Source organism: Poecilia formosa, unplaced genomic scaffold, assembly GCF_000485575.1.
Source record: "Poecilia formosa unplaced genomic scaffold, Poecilia_formosa-5.1.2 Scaffold96, whole genome shotgun sequence".
NCBI classification, from domain to species: Eukaryota; Metazoa; Chordata; class Actinopteri; order Cyprinodontiformes; family Poeciliidae; genus Poecilia; species Poecilia formosa.
Genome location: NW_006800035.1, coordinates 776,304 through 792,961, shown reverse-complemented (window position 1 = coordinate 792,961; position 16,658 = coordinate 776,304). Strand labels below are relative to the sequence as shown.

The 16,658-nt window shown below is 39.7% G+C and overlaps 1 protein-coding gene across 1 annotated transcript in view; it reads left to right on the top strand.

Annotated features, from left to right (window-relative positions):
- ptprua (protein tyrosine phosphatase receptor type Ua) overlaps nt 1-12,441 on the top strand; it is a gene marked incomplete at its 5' end in the record, with an annotated part of 141,407 nt that extends 128,966 nt beyond the window's left edge. The window contains 7 exons of the mRNA XM_007558469.2: nt 101-236; nt 1,539-1,688; nt 3,964-4,278; nt 6,525-6,650; nt 10,282-10,439; nt 10,773-10,908; nt 11,539-12,441. Of these exons, the coding sequence (XP_007558531.1) occupies nt 101-236; nt 1,539-1,688; nt 3,964-4,278; nt 6,525-6,650; nt 10,282-10,439; nt 10,773-10,908; nt 11,539-11,601 (1,084 nt within the window). The remainder of the gene's footprint in view (nt 1-100; nt 237-1,538; nt 1,689-3,963; nt 4,279-6,524; nt 6,651-10,281; nt 10,440-10,772; nt 10,909-11,538) is intronic.
- Nucleotides 12,442-16,658: the final 4,217 nt, after the last annotated feature.

The following is a 16,658-nucleotide window of genomic DNA, read 5'->3' as shown; positions in this document are numbered from 1 at the left end:
TCTCTTCTCTTCTCTTCTCTTCTCTTCTCTTCTCTTCTCTTCTCTTCTCTTCTCTTCTCTTCTCCTCTCCTCTCCTCTCCTCTCCTCTCCTCGGTAACAGCATGGGCGCTGGCCGGACTGGCTGCTACATCGTGCTGGACGTCATGCTGGATATGGCCGAATGTGAAGGAGTGGTGGACATCTACAACTGCGTGAAGACGCTGTGCTCCCGTCGGATCAACATGATCCAGACTGAAGTGAGTGGGACGGCGGGGACGCTGTGGGATGGGCCCTGCTGATGGGTTTGACCCTGAAAATATGAAGCAACTGCAGAAACACGCTGGGGAATTTCTCTCGCTTCCATTTCAATGATCTTTATCCTCAAGAAAAGCGTTGGAAACAGTGTTCAGCTGTGTATGGATGAGCTCAAGTTTATTTTTTTTAAAAATGGCTAAAATCTCATGTCTATATGTGGCTATTTTTTGTCCATAGACCCATTGACAGGTTGGTGATAAAACACAATAACTGTTACAGGGATAAAAACCACATAACACAACAGAATAGAAAATGGATAAAACGTTAAAATCAATACATATTTGCATATAATCGATCTTAACATGCTTGGCTTTGCCAGAGCCAGTTTCTAAGTGAAAGGTCCTGATGTTACTCTGACTTTATTCCAACTGTGGAAAGCAAGACAGGAAAAAGTAACTTGATAGAAATGGAGCATAGGCAACAAATATTTTATAAATTGAGGTAAAATCTTTATATTTTTGCAATGTTGCTCCAAGTTAAATTCTTTTGCCTATGTTTGTTTCTCCACTATTAGCACATTGTGGAGATATTACTTATGGTTAATTGACAGCACTAAGCTCCTCCTCCTGGCTCTGATTGGTTGTTTTTGGTGTATTTCTTCATAAGGTAATCGATCTTTTCACAGATTATTTGTCTCATATTGTACATGGTGACAGTTTTAACAAATATATTAAGACATTGTTTATAAAAGTTGCACTCTGCAGCTTTAACAGGCCTGGAAAACGGCACGATAAAACCCAAAACATTTACATTCTTTTTCTATTAAACATGTATTTCAGCTGCAGCTCCATCCATGTTTGTGCAGACACATGAAAGCAGATAAATGTGGTGAACGCGGTCCGGTGCTGTGAATGTTTCCCTGCCTTTCTTTGTCCCAGTCTCCTGGTTAATTGCCCGACTCTTGATGTTATTGAAACGGCGCCTGTAGGCAGCATGTGGCTTTTCTGATACGAGTCCTGCACGTTTTTGTTTTCCGGGTCTTTTTTATTGACAGTCCTGTGCTTGGAAGTAAAGCGTAGGCACGGGGAATGTGAGGAGTTTTCTGACAGTTGACAACTATTCATCAACATTCGGCGGCGGTAATTAAATTGGCCATTGTTCACGGTGAGTGGGCCTCGCTGCGGCGAGCAGGGAGGGGCTGAACCTCTGAATACTGTCTGTCTGTCTGTCTGTCTGTCTGTCTGTCTGTCTGTCTGTCTGTCTGTCTGTCTGTCTGTCTGTCTGTCTGTCTGTCTGTCTGTCAGGAGCAGTACGTCTTCATCCACGATGCCATACTGGAGGCCTGCCTGTGTGGAGAAACCGGCATCCCCGTGTCTGAGTTTGCTCCTGCCTACAAAGAAATGCTGAAAGTGGATTCTCAGAGCAACACCTCGCAGCTCAGAGAGGAGTTTCAGGTGACAGACATTCCCTGTTCAAACCAGATGGTTTTGTTTTCTGGCCGTTTTTACCAGATTTCACTTGGTATTTTGTAACTCTTATATAATCCTTTATCATGGCAACATTTCTAAGCAACAACATTAAATAACATTAAATCGGCAGTATTATGTAAAATCGAGCTTTACGTCATGTTATAATATTATTTTCTCATCCAAAACAAACCTGGAGTGTCGCTTTGAATCTTTCAGGTGTGTTTGAGAAATGTTTTAATCTCCACGGCAACCATTCTGTTGCTGTGGGTGAACATAGCTCTGCCTGTGAGACGCAGCTCCTCCTCTCACAGAGTGGTTCTCCTTCACTCAGATCCTTCAGACTAGCCAGCAGCAATTAGCAAACACCTGTTAGAATCTGCTGATCTCATTATAGGAGCTATTGCTCAGTGAAACTCTGGTAAAAACGTTGTTAAAGGGTTAATAGAGGAGCCATGTTATGATGACTTCCTGAAGGCGGAGTTTCAGGAAGAGCAGGAGTTTTTAAAGAGACAGCGGCCCAATTTCAAGGCATTAAATTACAAAGTAAATTTTTTAAGTCATATTTGATATATACAGCATTTTTATAGCAGCAGAAACTAACATAGATGATTGGGCTATAAACTGGCCATGTGTGCCTGGAAAATACACAATACTGCCCCTTTAACAAGATTTCCTGATTAAAGTATCACAGGTTTGCATTTTACACACTGAACGTGTTGATATACTGCTTTTAATGGCGTTTGGAAAGCAGGATAATGAAAAATGTTATTCTTGGCAAGAAAAGTCTGTGCTGCAGTGGGGTTTCTGAACTGCAGAATTTGCACTTCATGTCACTGCCAGTTAAAAGCCTTTATTAAGTCTCAAAAAGGAGGTTCTTGTATTGGTTCTAAGAATAGATTCAATGCACACCCTCATTTATGATGTTTGTCCTTAAATAACTGCTTATTGATTTATTTTAGTCTTGTGGATAAGTCTAAAATGTTCCAATTTATTTTATTTTCACTTATTTAATTCCTTTATTTAATTCACTCATCTCAGTTTAAAATGACCACACGTTTCACATGTTGATATAAACAAGTTTTGAATGAAAAGAATTTGGTGGAAAAGAAAAATATCTCATACAGTTTATCTCTTCTCTTGTACTGCACCATAAGCAGCTAAGCACCAATCATCCATATTGATGCATCTTTAAACACATACATGAATCAAGTCATACTCCATGTGTTTTTCTGAAGACTTGCAACACGTTTATGTTTATTTTTTCCTTTGAAACTTGACAGAAAAAAGACTGAAGAGTAAATTAAATAGCTGACCTGGTGGTAAATAGACATCACCAAACTTTTGTAGAGCATTTTCATTTTTTTAATGATTAAAAATTGACTTTAAATTCTGAAAGAAATGTATGTATACATTGTCAATAAAAAATATTTTTTTTAGCTGGCTTCATTTATTCCCCAAAAATCTCTGTAGTAAAACAACCAGAGCTACAAACATATGAAATGACCATAAAACCTCTTATTGGACTTTTCTATTCACTAACTTTATAAGCTTTGTGTTAGTGACCTCTACAGTGACCTCTGAGTCTATTATTATGTTGACACTCCATGATTGATCCAAACATGAAGGACATCGGTTTAAAGCCTAACTTTTTTTATGTTGTTGTTTTTTTAAGATAGAAAAGTATAAAATATTCAGACTAAACTGAGATTTTCCAGGGATTTTTTTTTCTTAGTTTCTTTTTTGCTGCTTTGAAACTGCCTGAGCTAGAACTAACTCTGACACCTCGTCCAAATCAGAGGAATGGAATTGAAATAATAATAATTATTATTATTTATTATTGTCCAACATAGTTTTCTTTAAGTGGTAGAAAAACACTTATGTTTTAATACATCTAAGCAATTTCCTTCTTAACAAACTGAAACACTTTAACATTTTCCAGACAGCATCATGGATGATACACATTACATTAATACCACATTAACACCAACGTTATTTATCACATTTATCATGAGTTATTCTTCATTCTATTTCTAACACATTTGCTCTGTTGTTCATCAGTGACTATGAATGCTTTCCTGGCTGTATGATTTAAGTTTGACTCATCTGGTCTTAAAGAGACAGTGCATCATTCACATTATCTTTTTAACCTGAATCTGGGACTTTATCATTTCATGTAAAATGTAAAGTCGTTCACTGAAAACAAATGTGTCCTTTTTAATGACCTCTCCTCCTCTTCTTCTCCCCCTTTGTTTGTCTCCAGACGCTGAACTCGGTGACTCCTCACCTGGACGTGGAGGAGTGCAGCGTCTCCCTGATGCCCAGGAACCGGGAGAAGAACCGCAGTATGGACGTTCTGCCACCGGACCGCTCCCTGGCCTTCCTCGTCACCACCGAGGGCGAGAGCAGCAACTACATCAATGCAGCGCTGGCCGACAGCTTCCTCCGACCCGCTGCCTTCGTGGTGACGCCTCACCCGCTGCCCGGCACCACCACCGACTTCTGGAGGCTCATATACGACTACAGCTGCACCTCGGTGGTGATGCTGAACCAGCTCAACCAGTCCAACTCTGCCTGGGTAAGATCAACCACTGACCTTAACTCAGTGTTTTGCCTGTGTGTGTATCTATTTAAAGTAGCGATTATTTTAGTAATTGAGTAATCCATCAATTATTCTGATTATTAGTCAAGTAATCGGATAAAAAGTTGTCCCGGTTCTGCAGTGGCTGCTTATGCTAGTAAAAGAAATAATGAAGGAAAAAATGCTCGTAAAAAACAACTGGGTTCCTTTTTTATTTATCATTTAAACTGCAATATGTTTCAGACATCACTTTTAGTCTCCAGTTTGAAATATGACAAACTTTTCTTAAAGTGCAAAAACAGATGAGAAATGAAAGATTTCACATTAACGTTTAAAAATTCAAAAGCAAACTTATATTGGGGCATTAGTAAAACTCAGCCTTTTACATCACACTTTACTTTCATTAAACAAGAAATGAAATTAAAATCATGTGAATAAGTTTGTTCATACAATAAGTCTTTAAAATCATGTTGCACCATTGTCCTCCAACTACTTCCTGTTGTCTTCTTCTTTGTGGTTTGCGCCAGCGACAACTTCCTGTTGTTGATCATGTGATGCATAAAACATGTTTTTGTTGTAGCTCTGCTAAATAAACCAATTTCTAAACAGCCAAAAGAGCTCCTCATGCTAACACCAAAATATTTTATCGAAAAACGAGAGTTTTTGGAAAATGGCGAGTTCCATTAAGTGAATTAATTTTTAAAATGTCAAATTGTTTAATTATATTTTTCAATGAAAACACAGCTATTGAAGTTACTGATGCTGAATCTCCTCCAGCACCACTGCCTCCGGCTATCTGAGGTTAAGCATATATCAATTCTAAAATTTTTGTTTGAAAACTGTTTATTTATAGATTTTCTTTATTATATCTAATATATTTGAAAAAGAAATGCAGTTTGGGAAACTGAGATAACTACGCACAATGCTACTTTTCACTCTATTGGCTAATGTTTGTAAATCAGCCAATCCAGGAGCAGCATTTCTTCTTCTTGCCTCCAATAGGCTAACAATGTTGAAAAGGAAACTGTAGCTATCAGCTTCTGTGTTCAGACTACGATGATTTCCACAGTACGTCTTAATCCATCTTAAGGTATATGTTGAGTTTGAGCAGTTATTAATGAGTTAGATTCTCTGGTATTCACAGATCTTAGATAGCCGCGTGGGTTATTGTCCTTAAACTCCATGAATACGAAGTGAAACCAGCTGTAGCATGTCAGGACGGACGGGTGAGACAATGTGGAAGGAACCAGGAAACCTTCTCCTGGTTTAGGTTAACCTAAAGAGCTGCTGCCCTGCGTGACTCACAGCTCAGTCATCTTGTTGTTCTCCACTCTGCATTAAGGCCCCCCGTGTTTAATTTGCCTTCACACCATTGACTTGCTCTCATTCCTCCATGTTGGCTCTCGGGAAGGTTTGTTCAGGCGTCTCCCTATCGCCGCCCTGTCAGCGTGTCATGTCTCATTGCTGCTCAACATTTCCACCATGCCTGTCAGCTGCAGCCTGCCCTCCTTCCACTGTCACTCCCTTCTCGTCTCCTTCCCTCCGCCTCCCCGTGGATTACCAGTTTGCCCCTCAAATATTCGCTCTCTGGCTCAGTTTGTCCTCCTGAGTTGGTGGGAGGTTGGCGGGTGGAGGGAACACGGCTGTCTGTCTCCTGCCTGGATGTATAAATATTTATCTCTCTTTCTGCTCAATGTCACCTGCTAATACCCTTCTGTCACCGCGTCACCGCTATCACTTCCTACTCCAGGGGTCCTGAGCTCATCCCAAAAGTCAATGCAGAACATGTCAGCGGTTCGGCGGCGGTGCTGTTGTTGTTGTTGTTCCTTTGTGGGGTGGGAGGTGTATTTGAAGTGGGGGGGGCAATGGGGAGTCGCGTTTGGAGTCGATCCAGATTCTGAGCTGGCTCCTCGTCTCTCCTGGGTACAGTCAAGGTCTCCCACTTCATTAATTTATAATGTACTAATGGTAATGATTGGAACTCATGAATAATTCAAACCTGGAGGCTGATGCCGATGTGAAGAATTGTTCCCATCGTGAGTGCTTCTTTTTTTTTTTTGCTCGTTTAATTTACAGCGTCTGTTTGCAGGTAATCATTGTCATTTAGGCTAATTGTATCTGTTGTCAATACTCAGGTGTCTTGTAAGTGGCTTCCCCATCACTTGACGCTGACATAATGATTTGTTTTGTGGGCTAATGACCTGCTGCCTTCCCTCCCCGCCTCGCCTCCCTGGTCCTGTTAGCCTTGCCTGCAGTACTGGCCGGAGCCTGGGATCCAGCAGTTCGGCCCCATGACTGTGGAGCTCCTGTCCAGGACTGCAGATGACGACGTCATCATCCGACTCTTCCGGATTCAGAACATCACACGGGTAACTTGAATCAGGACTAAGATCTTTATTCAATTTAGTTTGAGTCATTTCTTAGACTCTTTGTGTCGTGGTTTCATTTATTTCTTGTTTAATGTTTATACTGACTGTATTTATTGTGTGTATTGACAAAATGTGTGCAGTTAAGTCATTTTAATGTAAATGACTTGTATGTCTAATCTTTGTTTTTTGCTAGATAAATGTCTTTTTGTCCAGGGACGACAGATACAAAACAGCCTTTTGGCTAATTCTGGCACATTTGCAAAAATTTTTAATTAATGTGCATTGTCCCTACCTAATGAATTTCATTTAATTTGGGATATCACTAAAAGCAAAAATGTAGAGCATGTTCACATGTGCAAAGAGTGTTTGGAAATGTAGCATCCTAAAATTAAACTACAATATCTGACCAGAAAAAATCCCTACAAATGTCCTATTGGATAATTACTGAATGTGTGGTTATCATTCAGCTATCAACACGTTTTTTAACCCCAACTGTTTCAATGAGTAGCTTCTCATTTCTTAAACAGACCCGTTGGAACATCCTGAAAATATTTTAGTGGGTTTAAGAATGTTCAGATCACTGACCTGAGGCAGAGAAAACGTGATTTCAGAAACTACCAAAATTAAGTTGAGAACTGTCCAAAAACTGGAAGGCAAGTACAGAAACCTTATGAATCCTGAATGACTGTGATCGGCGAACTGAAGAATAACAACAGGAGAGCTCAAGGTTGTAAGGTGAGAGTGTTTCCACATGGATGGGAACCAAGGTATTGTGGGACTGTACGACTTTGTTGCTATAAGAAAACCACTAATCCGAGAGAAAAACTCTTCAATCTGCCAGGGATGACTGCTGATGACATGGGAATATTCTGAGATGACAACACCAGGATTCATATGGCTCACACTGAGAAAGATTCAGGGTCCAGGGAGCATGAGACGTCATTTTCACACATGGATGGAGCCTTTATGGAGTTCTGTGGCCAGACTCCCCCATCATCAGTACAAGTTCTTGGTGAAAAATAAAAAATGCAACACTGGATGGAAATATTCCCTAATCCTCTCTAATCTTCGAGCATACTCAATTACTAATAGGAGAAATGTTAATCAAAACGCAAAATGAAAACGGAGACCTGTCAGTATTGTTCATGGTGTTACATCAAGAACATTTCAGCATTCTTTACCGTTTCCAGGTGTCTCTCATCTAGTCTCTTATCTCATGCCAACAGTCAGCCGTCCCTTAGCGTGGCGAATCCTGACATAGATATAATTTATTTTATTTTATTTTTTTCACTTTAGAGTGTTTGAGCCACATGAGTATGCTTCTGGAAAACTCCTCAGAACAGCTTTCTGTTTTTTTTTTTTTTTTTACATGGGCTAATTATCTTTTACAGAAGTCAGTGATTTCCTCTGTGACCTGATATATGCTAATGATGCTGATCAGGGAATAAAATGATGGTAGTTAACACCATACAGTCATTTTAAAGCTGGAGGTTAAAGACTGGCCTACTCAGCCTTCCAGTTCTCCTGACAAGAAGGGTAATATGACATTTACAGTATTTCTTATATGAAGTGTCCAGGACTAAGGATAGCAATGTATAATCTATGATCAAACATTTTTTAATGGCTTTGAAAAATAAGCTGCAGTAGGAAAAGAACCGTCCAGCATCACCTTTTTACATATGTGATACTGTAACATAAATACAGTTACATTACATAAATGTTGAGATTAAAAATTATTTATTTTTATGAATAAACATTTTGCACTACAGTGTTTACAACTGAATAATCTAGATGCCATCAGAAGTGCGAATGCACTGTGAAACTACCATTATGTTTTAAATATGCAGTTGCAATATTGGACTTTGTGGTCCAGTTCCAGTTCATTTTTTCAATTTGTAACAGGAAATATCTGCCTTCAGAGCATAAATGGAACACAGCTTTGGTGAGAATAAGGACAAGATTAGCTGTGTTAGCATCCTTAGGACTGTCTATGGACGCATTATCACGGCTAGCTTACCTTAAAACTAGCTTTCCTCAAAGCTAGCTTCTATACAATTTCTGACAATCAGGGTAGCTCCTCTGAAACATCTTCATTTTCACTACAGCACCAGAAGAAAAATAAAAAAATATTTTAAAAATATTTTAAAATATTTTCAGTATATTTGTGTTGATATGCCAGTAGAACATGCTGTTGGCTAGCCTACTTCTACAGTCTCTGGCTTTGCATCTGTCTGTAGCACCATACCGGTTTGTGTTAGATGTACAGTCAGCAGGGATGCTGCAGATTATTACTCAGTTATAACAAAGCTGGAAGACTTCATGAGGTTTCAAAAATTAGTAATGATGTGTGACTTCAGAAAGTTTTATTTTCTTTGTAGCCAGGAAGAAAGAAATTGCAGATCTGAAGTGTAAATTAAAGACATCACTTGATATGTCAGCCTGACAGTGTCAACTGCTAAAGCTGCTTTAAATGTTCACGTTCTCTGAGTTCAATAACGGTTTCGGTTAGAAGATAATTTAAATTTTTACCTTCGGAAATCAAGTACTCCAGCTCCTTGCTGCTGTGGGGGGAATTTAATTTGATTTCATTTATTTTCTGAGAGCTAATGACGCCTGTTGATGGTGAAATAAACTGCCGTGTGACCGGGGTCCCATCTCGGCAGCTGGAATGATTTCCAGCATAATAATACTACAAATAATTGTGAACTGCTTTTCTTTTAGCATTGACTTGAAATAAATAGAATTTTAAGTTTCAAGCTCTTAAAGTTTTGACATTTTTACTGAGTGGGATATTTAAAGCTGACTAGAATATTTGTTTGCTTGTGTGGCTGGTTTTGTCTTGACAACAGTTACGATGGAGCAGAACAGGAATGCCTGTTTACACAAATAAAAGGTTTATTTCAGTCTAATTCTTGATAAATTCTGAAGCTGAACGCTGTCTGACCTGCCGGGTTCAAACCTACCGGCCTCGACGTTAGAACACGTCATAGAGGGCATTCTGAAGAAACATATCGAGGCTGATTTTTGTTTAATTTTGCTGGATTGGAATATTACCCACATGTAAATATTGTTCATGAGCTGGCCAAAAATTTAAACTGAACATAATTCAGAAACCAAAAGAAACAGTGAAATAATCTTTGTGCCCTAGGTTTGAAATTGTGAAGCAGGCTTTGGCAACTATCCACCTCTAGGGAGCGCCATAATGGAGATTATTACCTTGAAAACAAGCTGATCTGGCTAACGTTGGGAGAGGACATGCAAAAATAAATTATTGAACAAGGAAACAAATAAAAATTAACAGATAGACATGCCTCCTCAACAACAAAAATACTGTTGGTGGGCAGGCCCCACATCATTGTTGCCATACCAACAGAGACCCCTGTGTTCTGCATGATCCAGACTTAAAATAATAAACCTATATTTGATAATGGAAATCTCACCAAGCCTGGATATATCCTGTGTGTTCTGGTTTATTTTTCTACTTGTTTAGTGGCTTCTCATGAGGACACAGTAAGAGTCCTGATGATCTTCTTCATTAGTTTATGAAGGATGCAGCTTTTATGTTGTGGGACTTCAAGGAAAGAACTGATTTCTCCCTCTTGCCCCCCTCCTCTTCCTCTGACTTGTGCAGCTGCAGGAGGGTCAGCTGGTGGTGCGCCACTTCCAGTTCCTGCGCTGGTCCCCGTACCGAGATGTTCCCGACTCCAAGAAAGCGTTCCTCAGCCTTCTGGCTCAGGTCCACAACTGGCAGCGGGAATGTGGCGAGGGACGCACCATCGTCCACTGCCTGTGAGTCTGCTGGTTCTCAGAACCGAGACGTATTACCGTCATAAAGGCCGGTCAAAACAACACATACTCTGTTCCCTGATCTCTTCGGCAAAATGTAACTCAGAGTACTTTATTCTGCAGGTCAGCATGTCTCACAGATTCCATCCTGCCTCCTGTATTTAAATGAGAGCTTTTCATTCATCTTCAAAGTCTGCCGTTTGGCCTCTTTTCTGACAGCATCCATGATCCCTGCTCAGTCAAACCGTGACATTCCCTTCTGATTTTTAGGACACCTTTTCTTAGGCCACTCATTGCGCTTTGCTGCTGTCTCTATGTCTGATCGTTTTGGAGCAGGAACGGCGGCGGTCGCAGTGGCACTTTCTGCGCATGCACCATGATCCTGGAGATGATACGACATCACAGCATGGTGGACGTGTTCTTCGCTGCCAAGACGCTGCGCAACTCCAAGCCAAACATGGTGGAGACCATGGTAAACCAGCATTAGTCTCCGTCGTCCATTGATGTTAGTGAATGTGGCTTGTGCGTCAGATTTATGGGCATACCAGAAACGCGTAAGAAAGGTTCCGGCTTGGGACATTTGTATGTAAAAGAGAAAAAAAAAGAAAAAAGAAAGGAATTAATTGTGTTACAATTACTAACACGTTGACACATCGCTGTAATTAATTCATTAAAATGAATGGGTTAAAGTCCCACCTCGAACATATACCTATACATATATACTCTATACATTGTGATAATGCACTAACTTTTCATACACTCATCATTAATGTCATACTTATGGCTTTAATTTTTCTTCTTAAACATTCTTCTTTTAAAAGGTGTATTGATGAGAAAACACATTAATTCAACTAACTATAAAAACAAGAATTGGGCTCACAATCTTGAATTCATGTTGTTTAATCTAAATGATCTCAAATATAATGTGGCTGAAGTAAAAATGCCACTGTTGTGACATTTAGCAAACAGAATCATTCTGATGACTCTGACTGACCAGAAACCCGAGATTTAACTTCAGACTGAGGAGATAAGATGTGAACTTCTGGTTTCAGCTGCATGGTGGCCGTTCAGAGCAAAGCCTGATGATTTGTTCTGCTTCCAGGAGCAGTACCGTTTCTGCTATGAGCTGGTCCAGGAGTACCTGGACTGCCTGGAGGTCAGATAGCGCCAGCTGCTTCCACGGCGTCCCTTCTCAAGGAAACGGCCAGGATCTGGGATCCCGCTTCCTGGATCTTTGCCTCATTAGTCCCTAACATACTGCTCTGGTTGGATCCTTCACCATGCCTGGATGAAAACATTATCAACCCTACAGACCTTAAGAGAACACTCAAAATAACTTCCCCCTCTCCCTCTTGATCCAAGCCGGCCTCTTCTGTGCCATGTAACATCTGCCAAACCAGAGGACTTTAACCGCAGAGCTGACTCCGTCTTCTACTCCTTACAGGATCTAAAGAGCTCCTCTGTATCCTGCCTTACTCTGAACAAACACTGAAAAAAGGAACAACAGTTGATGCCATTCGCCGGGTGATATTTTGTGTTTGTAACACTGTAAATGGTGCAATCTGCTGTTGGTGAACATCCAATGTCGTTCTGTACTGTATTTGAATTTCAATGTGGATGAAGCTGACGACCTGAGATTGACATATGGAGGAAAGGGAAGCCGACTTTTATCTGATGGACGTTTGTGTTCGGTGGATCAGTCTCTGGCCTGATTTCTCTTTATTTATTTGTGTATATCGATGTTTTATTTTTCCTCCATCGGATATTTCTAGATGTTTCCAATGTCTTAATCACTGTGCCATTCTCTCTCTCTGTCTGTTACTGGGTTAGGGTTCAGCATCTGCATGCCCGGTCTTAACTGTCTCATTGCAATGTGTGACCCAAGTCTGCTGTAAGAGAAGAATTTGTCGCTTTTTAGGTTTGTATTTATTCAATGTGTTTGATTTTCTAAACAGTGTAAAAAAAAAAGCAGGAGAAGAAATAAAATATGCTCCTAACAGCAATGTATCTCAAGACATTTCTCCTAATTTCAGAGTACACTCTAAAACTTCAGGAAGTTGTGATTTCAACCACTGAAGCAAACTGACTCATCATTCACAACTGTTGCACAGACCTGCAATTTTCACCAGTTATCACAACTTTTTGGCGAATCTGATCAATAACCTTAACACTTTCTGTATTTCCTTCTCTCTGACGGATTACTGCAACTCGTCTGAATTTTGACCGATCATCTTAGCCCGTTTCATGATGTCTCTTGAAAGTCGAATCTGCACGAAAAAAGCATGGTAAAAAAAACACGCTAAATGATAACATCAGCCTCTTTTTTTTTTTTTTTTGCAAAAAACATTTTCAGATGTTCTGTAGGATCTGCTCTTATACTCTAAATATTTAATTATATTTCATTTTTATTTGGTTTCATTGATATTCTACAAGCTGAACAGAGAATCCACATGGTGCAGTCACACATCAAGCAGATGAATACATGCAGCTTTTTTCTGTTCAGTGACTGTGGCCCCAAGAACTGCATATAAACAATTAAAATATCATAATTCAGCTATGATCATGGTCCTGACTTGTGCATGGTTCAGTGTCTCAGGGTTTATATATTCACCTGAAAGCTGAATCCACTCTCTGAAGCCAACCTGAAAACTGGAATGACAAGCAGCACTTAATGCAGAGTTTTGAAATCGGGGAACATTTCTCAAATTGAGTGGATCAGAAGTCAACAGGACTCTCTGAACGAAGGAGACAGGATGCATATCCCTCTGGTCTCTACCTAGTCAGAGACAAGAGTAGAGATGATATTCAGATGGGAATTTATAAATTCATTTTTTATTGCTTGATTGAGCTGCCTCCGTGCTGCACTCATGTGCTCATAAAGTTGCAAATGTCTGCACCAAGTAGTCAAGTGTGTGAATTGTAATGTTTTAACATGACGGATGACCTTTAGATTGTCCCGTCGCCGTTTTATTAAAAATCAAGCCAAAGATGGAAACTATTCCGTTAACACGACCCCTCACTTTTATCAAATCTTATGGAACTTTTCTTCCATCAACATTTTCTAATGTGGTACTTTAATCTGCACGTAAACAACCTTGATGGAAATACAACTAGTGTTTTGTTGTATTTACTAAAAAACAACTAGTAAAGATTTGTCTACCTCACCTTTGGTGAGTCAACCAACAGGGAGTAACCTCACCTTTAACAGATAGTGAAGCAGTAAATGGAGCAGAACAGGAAAAACTCAATAGCTATCCATGTCTATGCAACATATATCTATATGAAAATAGCAGCTGGTGTTTAAATATCCAGAGAACGACAGAGGTGACAGGAGATCGGCTTAATAGCAGCCAGTGTCATCCTGCGAGTGCATCTGATCTTAAAGATTGATTAGTTGGTATGAAAAACACAACGCCATCATGGGAATTACATTCTACTCCTAACTGAAGTGCTCTCAGGTAAATCCAGGCAATTTCAGTAGATTATCAACATTTTTTCTGTTGCACTGGAAAGGAAAAACCTTCACAAAACAAAATGCTTCATAACCGAGGACCGGAAATTTCAAGTTGATGGATTCGTTATCATTTTTATCATGCAGCCACTGGAAAGATAAAAGTGGGAAGAAATCAGATGGCTGAAACATAACATGTTGATTAGGTTCATTTTATGGAAAGAATCAAACATAGAAAACATTATGACCAAGTTGCTGTTGGCATGTTTGTCTCTTCTTTTGCTGCCAGACAGCTCTGGCTCATGAAGGCATGGCCTCCAGCAGAGCGGTGAGGATCCTGTGGTCCCAAGATGTTATCAATCAATCAATCAATCAATCAATCAATCAATCAATCAATCAATGTCTATTTATATAGCATATTTCAGCAAAAAGGCAGTTGAAAGTGCTTTACATCGTAAAAATACAAAAATACAAAATCATAGAACACAGTCAGCAATTGAAACATTACATTTTGTCAAGTACTGTCATTACACATCAGAATGATGATTGTTTCATTTATTATGTTTCAAAATCAACTCTAACAGCTTGGTTTTCAGTCTACATTTAAAGGAACTCAGTGTTTCAGCTGTTTTGCAGTTTTATTGAAGTTTGTTCCAGATTTGTGGTGCATAGGAGCTGAATTCTGCTTCTCCATGTTTGGTTCTGGTTCTGATGCAGAGCAGAACCAGAACCAGAAGGCCTGGGAGGTCTGGAAGGTTGCTATGACAACAGCAGATCTTTAATGTATCTTGGTGCTAAACCATTCAGTGATTTATAAACTAAGTATTTTAAAGAAAAGCTAACTGTTTTTAGATTATAAATCACAGAGAAGCAGTTTGATAAGTTTATATATCATCTATATGTATATGTATCACTACTGGATGGCCCCTCTTATCTCTTTTGACTTGGGTTTTAATTTTTATGCTTATCATTTAATTACCAATTTAATGAACTCTAGTTTTTTATCCCCCCTACTCTAGACAGAGGTTCTAGTACTCAGCCAGCCCTTTAATTGGACGGAGCCTTGATGATCCATCGATTGAGTCCGCAGCTCCGTTAATCTGCACATACTGCTTTACAAAGCTTGTCGCATCTTGTTAATGTGTTTTATGAGCTGCTGATGAGCTCTGCTGATTCTCCGCTTGACCCCTTCCAGCTCCCATAGCGATGGTTCTTATCAGTAAACCTTACTGTCCTCCCTCTGCTGCCTGGGATCGTTTTGAACCAGGTGGAAAAGGTCGGCCAATGATTCAAGGTTTCTGCTCGGTTTGGAGCAAATGTGAGGGGTTTTACAAGTCTGGATTTTCCTTTCATTAATAGTAAACGTGTATTTGAATCTTTTCTAATTATTCTGATTAACACTTCACATTAGAGACACATTTATTTAATTGCACATTCATACACTGATCCATACATCACAAGGTAACTTGGGGTTCAGTGCCTTTCTTTCTTAAGGTTTCTTATTTAAAGGGTATTTGGCACATTGTGCCATATTTCCCCTTTTTTTGGTATTTATCACTTACATATTTTACAAAAGACTCAGAACAAAATAGAAATAGCTGAGGTCAAAGGTGTTGTTGGGTCTTGTAGTGATGTTGGCATTGTTATCGTTCATCACTGTGTGTCACAGAGCTGCTCTTTCTCCTGCTACAACATGATGAAAAGCCTCATAACACCAGCGGATGAAAAGCTAATTTGCTATTGTGCATTGAGCACAAAAGGATTGTGGGAAGACGCATTCCTCCCAGCATCTGTTTATGTCAGATTACACAAACCTGGGTTTTTTCCCCGTCTTTCATGTTACTGGAGAGAAAACGAAGGTCTTCGGAGGCTTCTTTGCCACCGCTGCTGTTTCCTTTTTTTTTTGAAGCCGATCCGAACGCTTCACAGAACAACGCAGTTCTCATTGTTCCAACGGCGCTGTCTGTAATTACCCCAGGGCTATTGTTTCCCTCTGAAAGGCTTGTGTTCAAGTGCTGGAAGTGAGACTTCAGGAGACAACTGAGAGGAGAGCAAAGAGGGAGAACATGTGAGTATCAGAGGCTGCTTGCTTAGGAAATGTTCATGGTGGGACGTTTTCACTCAGGAAGTCACCAGTATGTTCATGATATACAGACAATCAATAGAAAACTGAAAGATGACTTGATTAGCAGCTGAGTTAGGGTTAGGGCCTAAAGGTTGTCATTTTTATCACATGACAAAAAAAGAGATTGTTGTGTTTTAGGTGATATACCAACAAAAAGTTGCTCATATCTGTAAAAGTTGATTTTATGATTTGAAACCCTAAAAAGAATTAACTAAATGGGGCTGAATACAATCCCATGCCACACTTTTCAATTTTTAATTCATAAGAGAAAACGTATCATTTTCCTTTCAAATTATAATTACGTACCACATTGTTTTGGCCTTTTCCATAAAATAGCAATAAAATGCATTCAAATCAGATCATGATGTGACCGTGGTTCCATTTCACCAGAGCTCGATGCAAACTGCATGTCCCAGCATTCATAGTGAGACACCAATGTTGTTGACGGCACAAAAGTCATAAAAGTCTGAACATGGATGCCAAAATCTCCATGGAAACGGAGCCAACGGGGGCTCCAGTTAACAGGACAAACCTCTGGAGAACTCTGGAGAAAGCTGCTGTATCCGGCTCAAAGTTCCTTGGAGGCGTTAAAAATCAGTTCCTGTCTGCCTACAGAAGCTGTGGAAGCAGCTCTTGTCCATCTCTA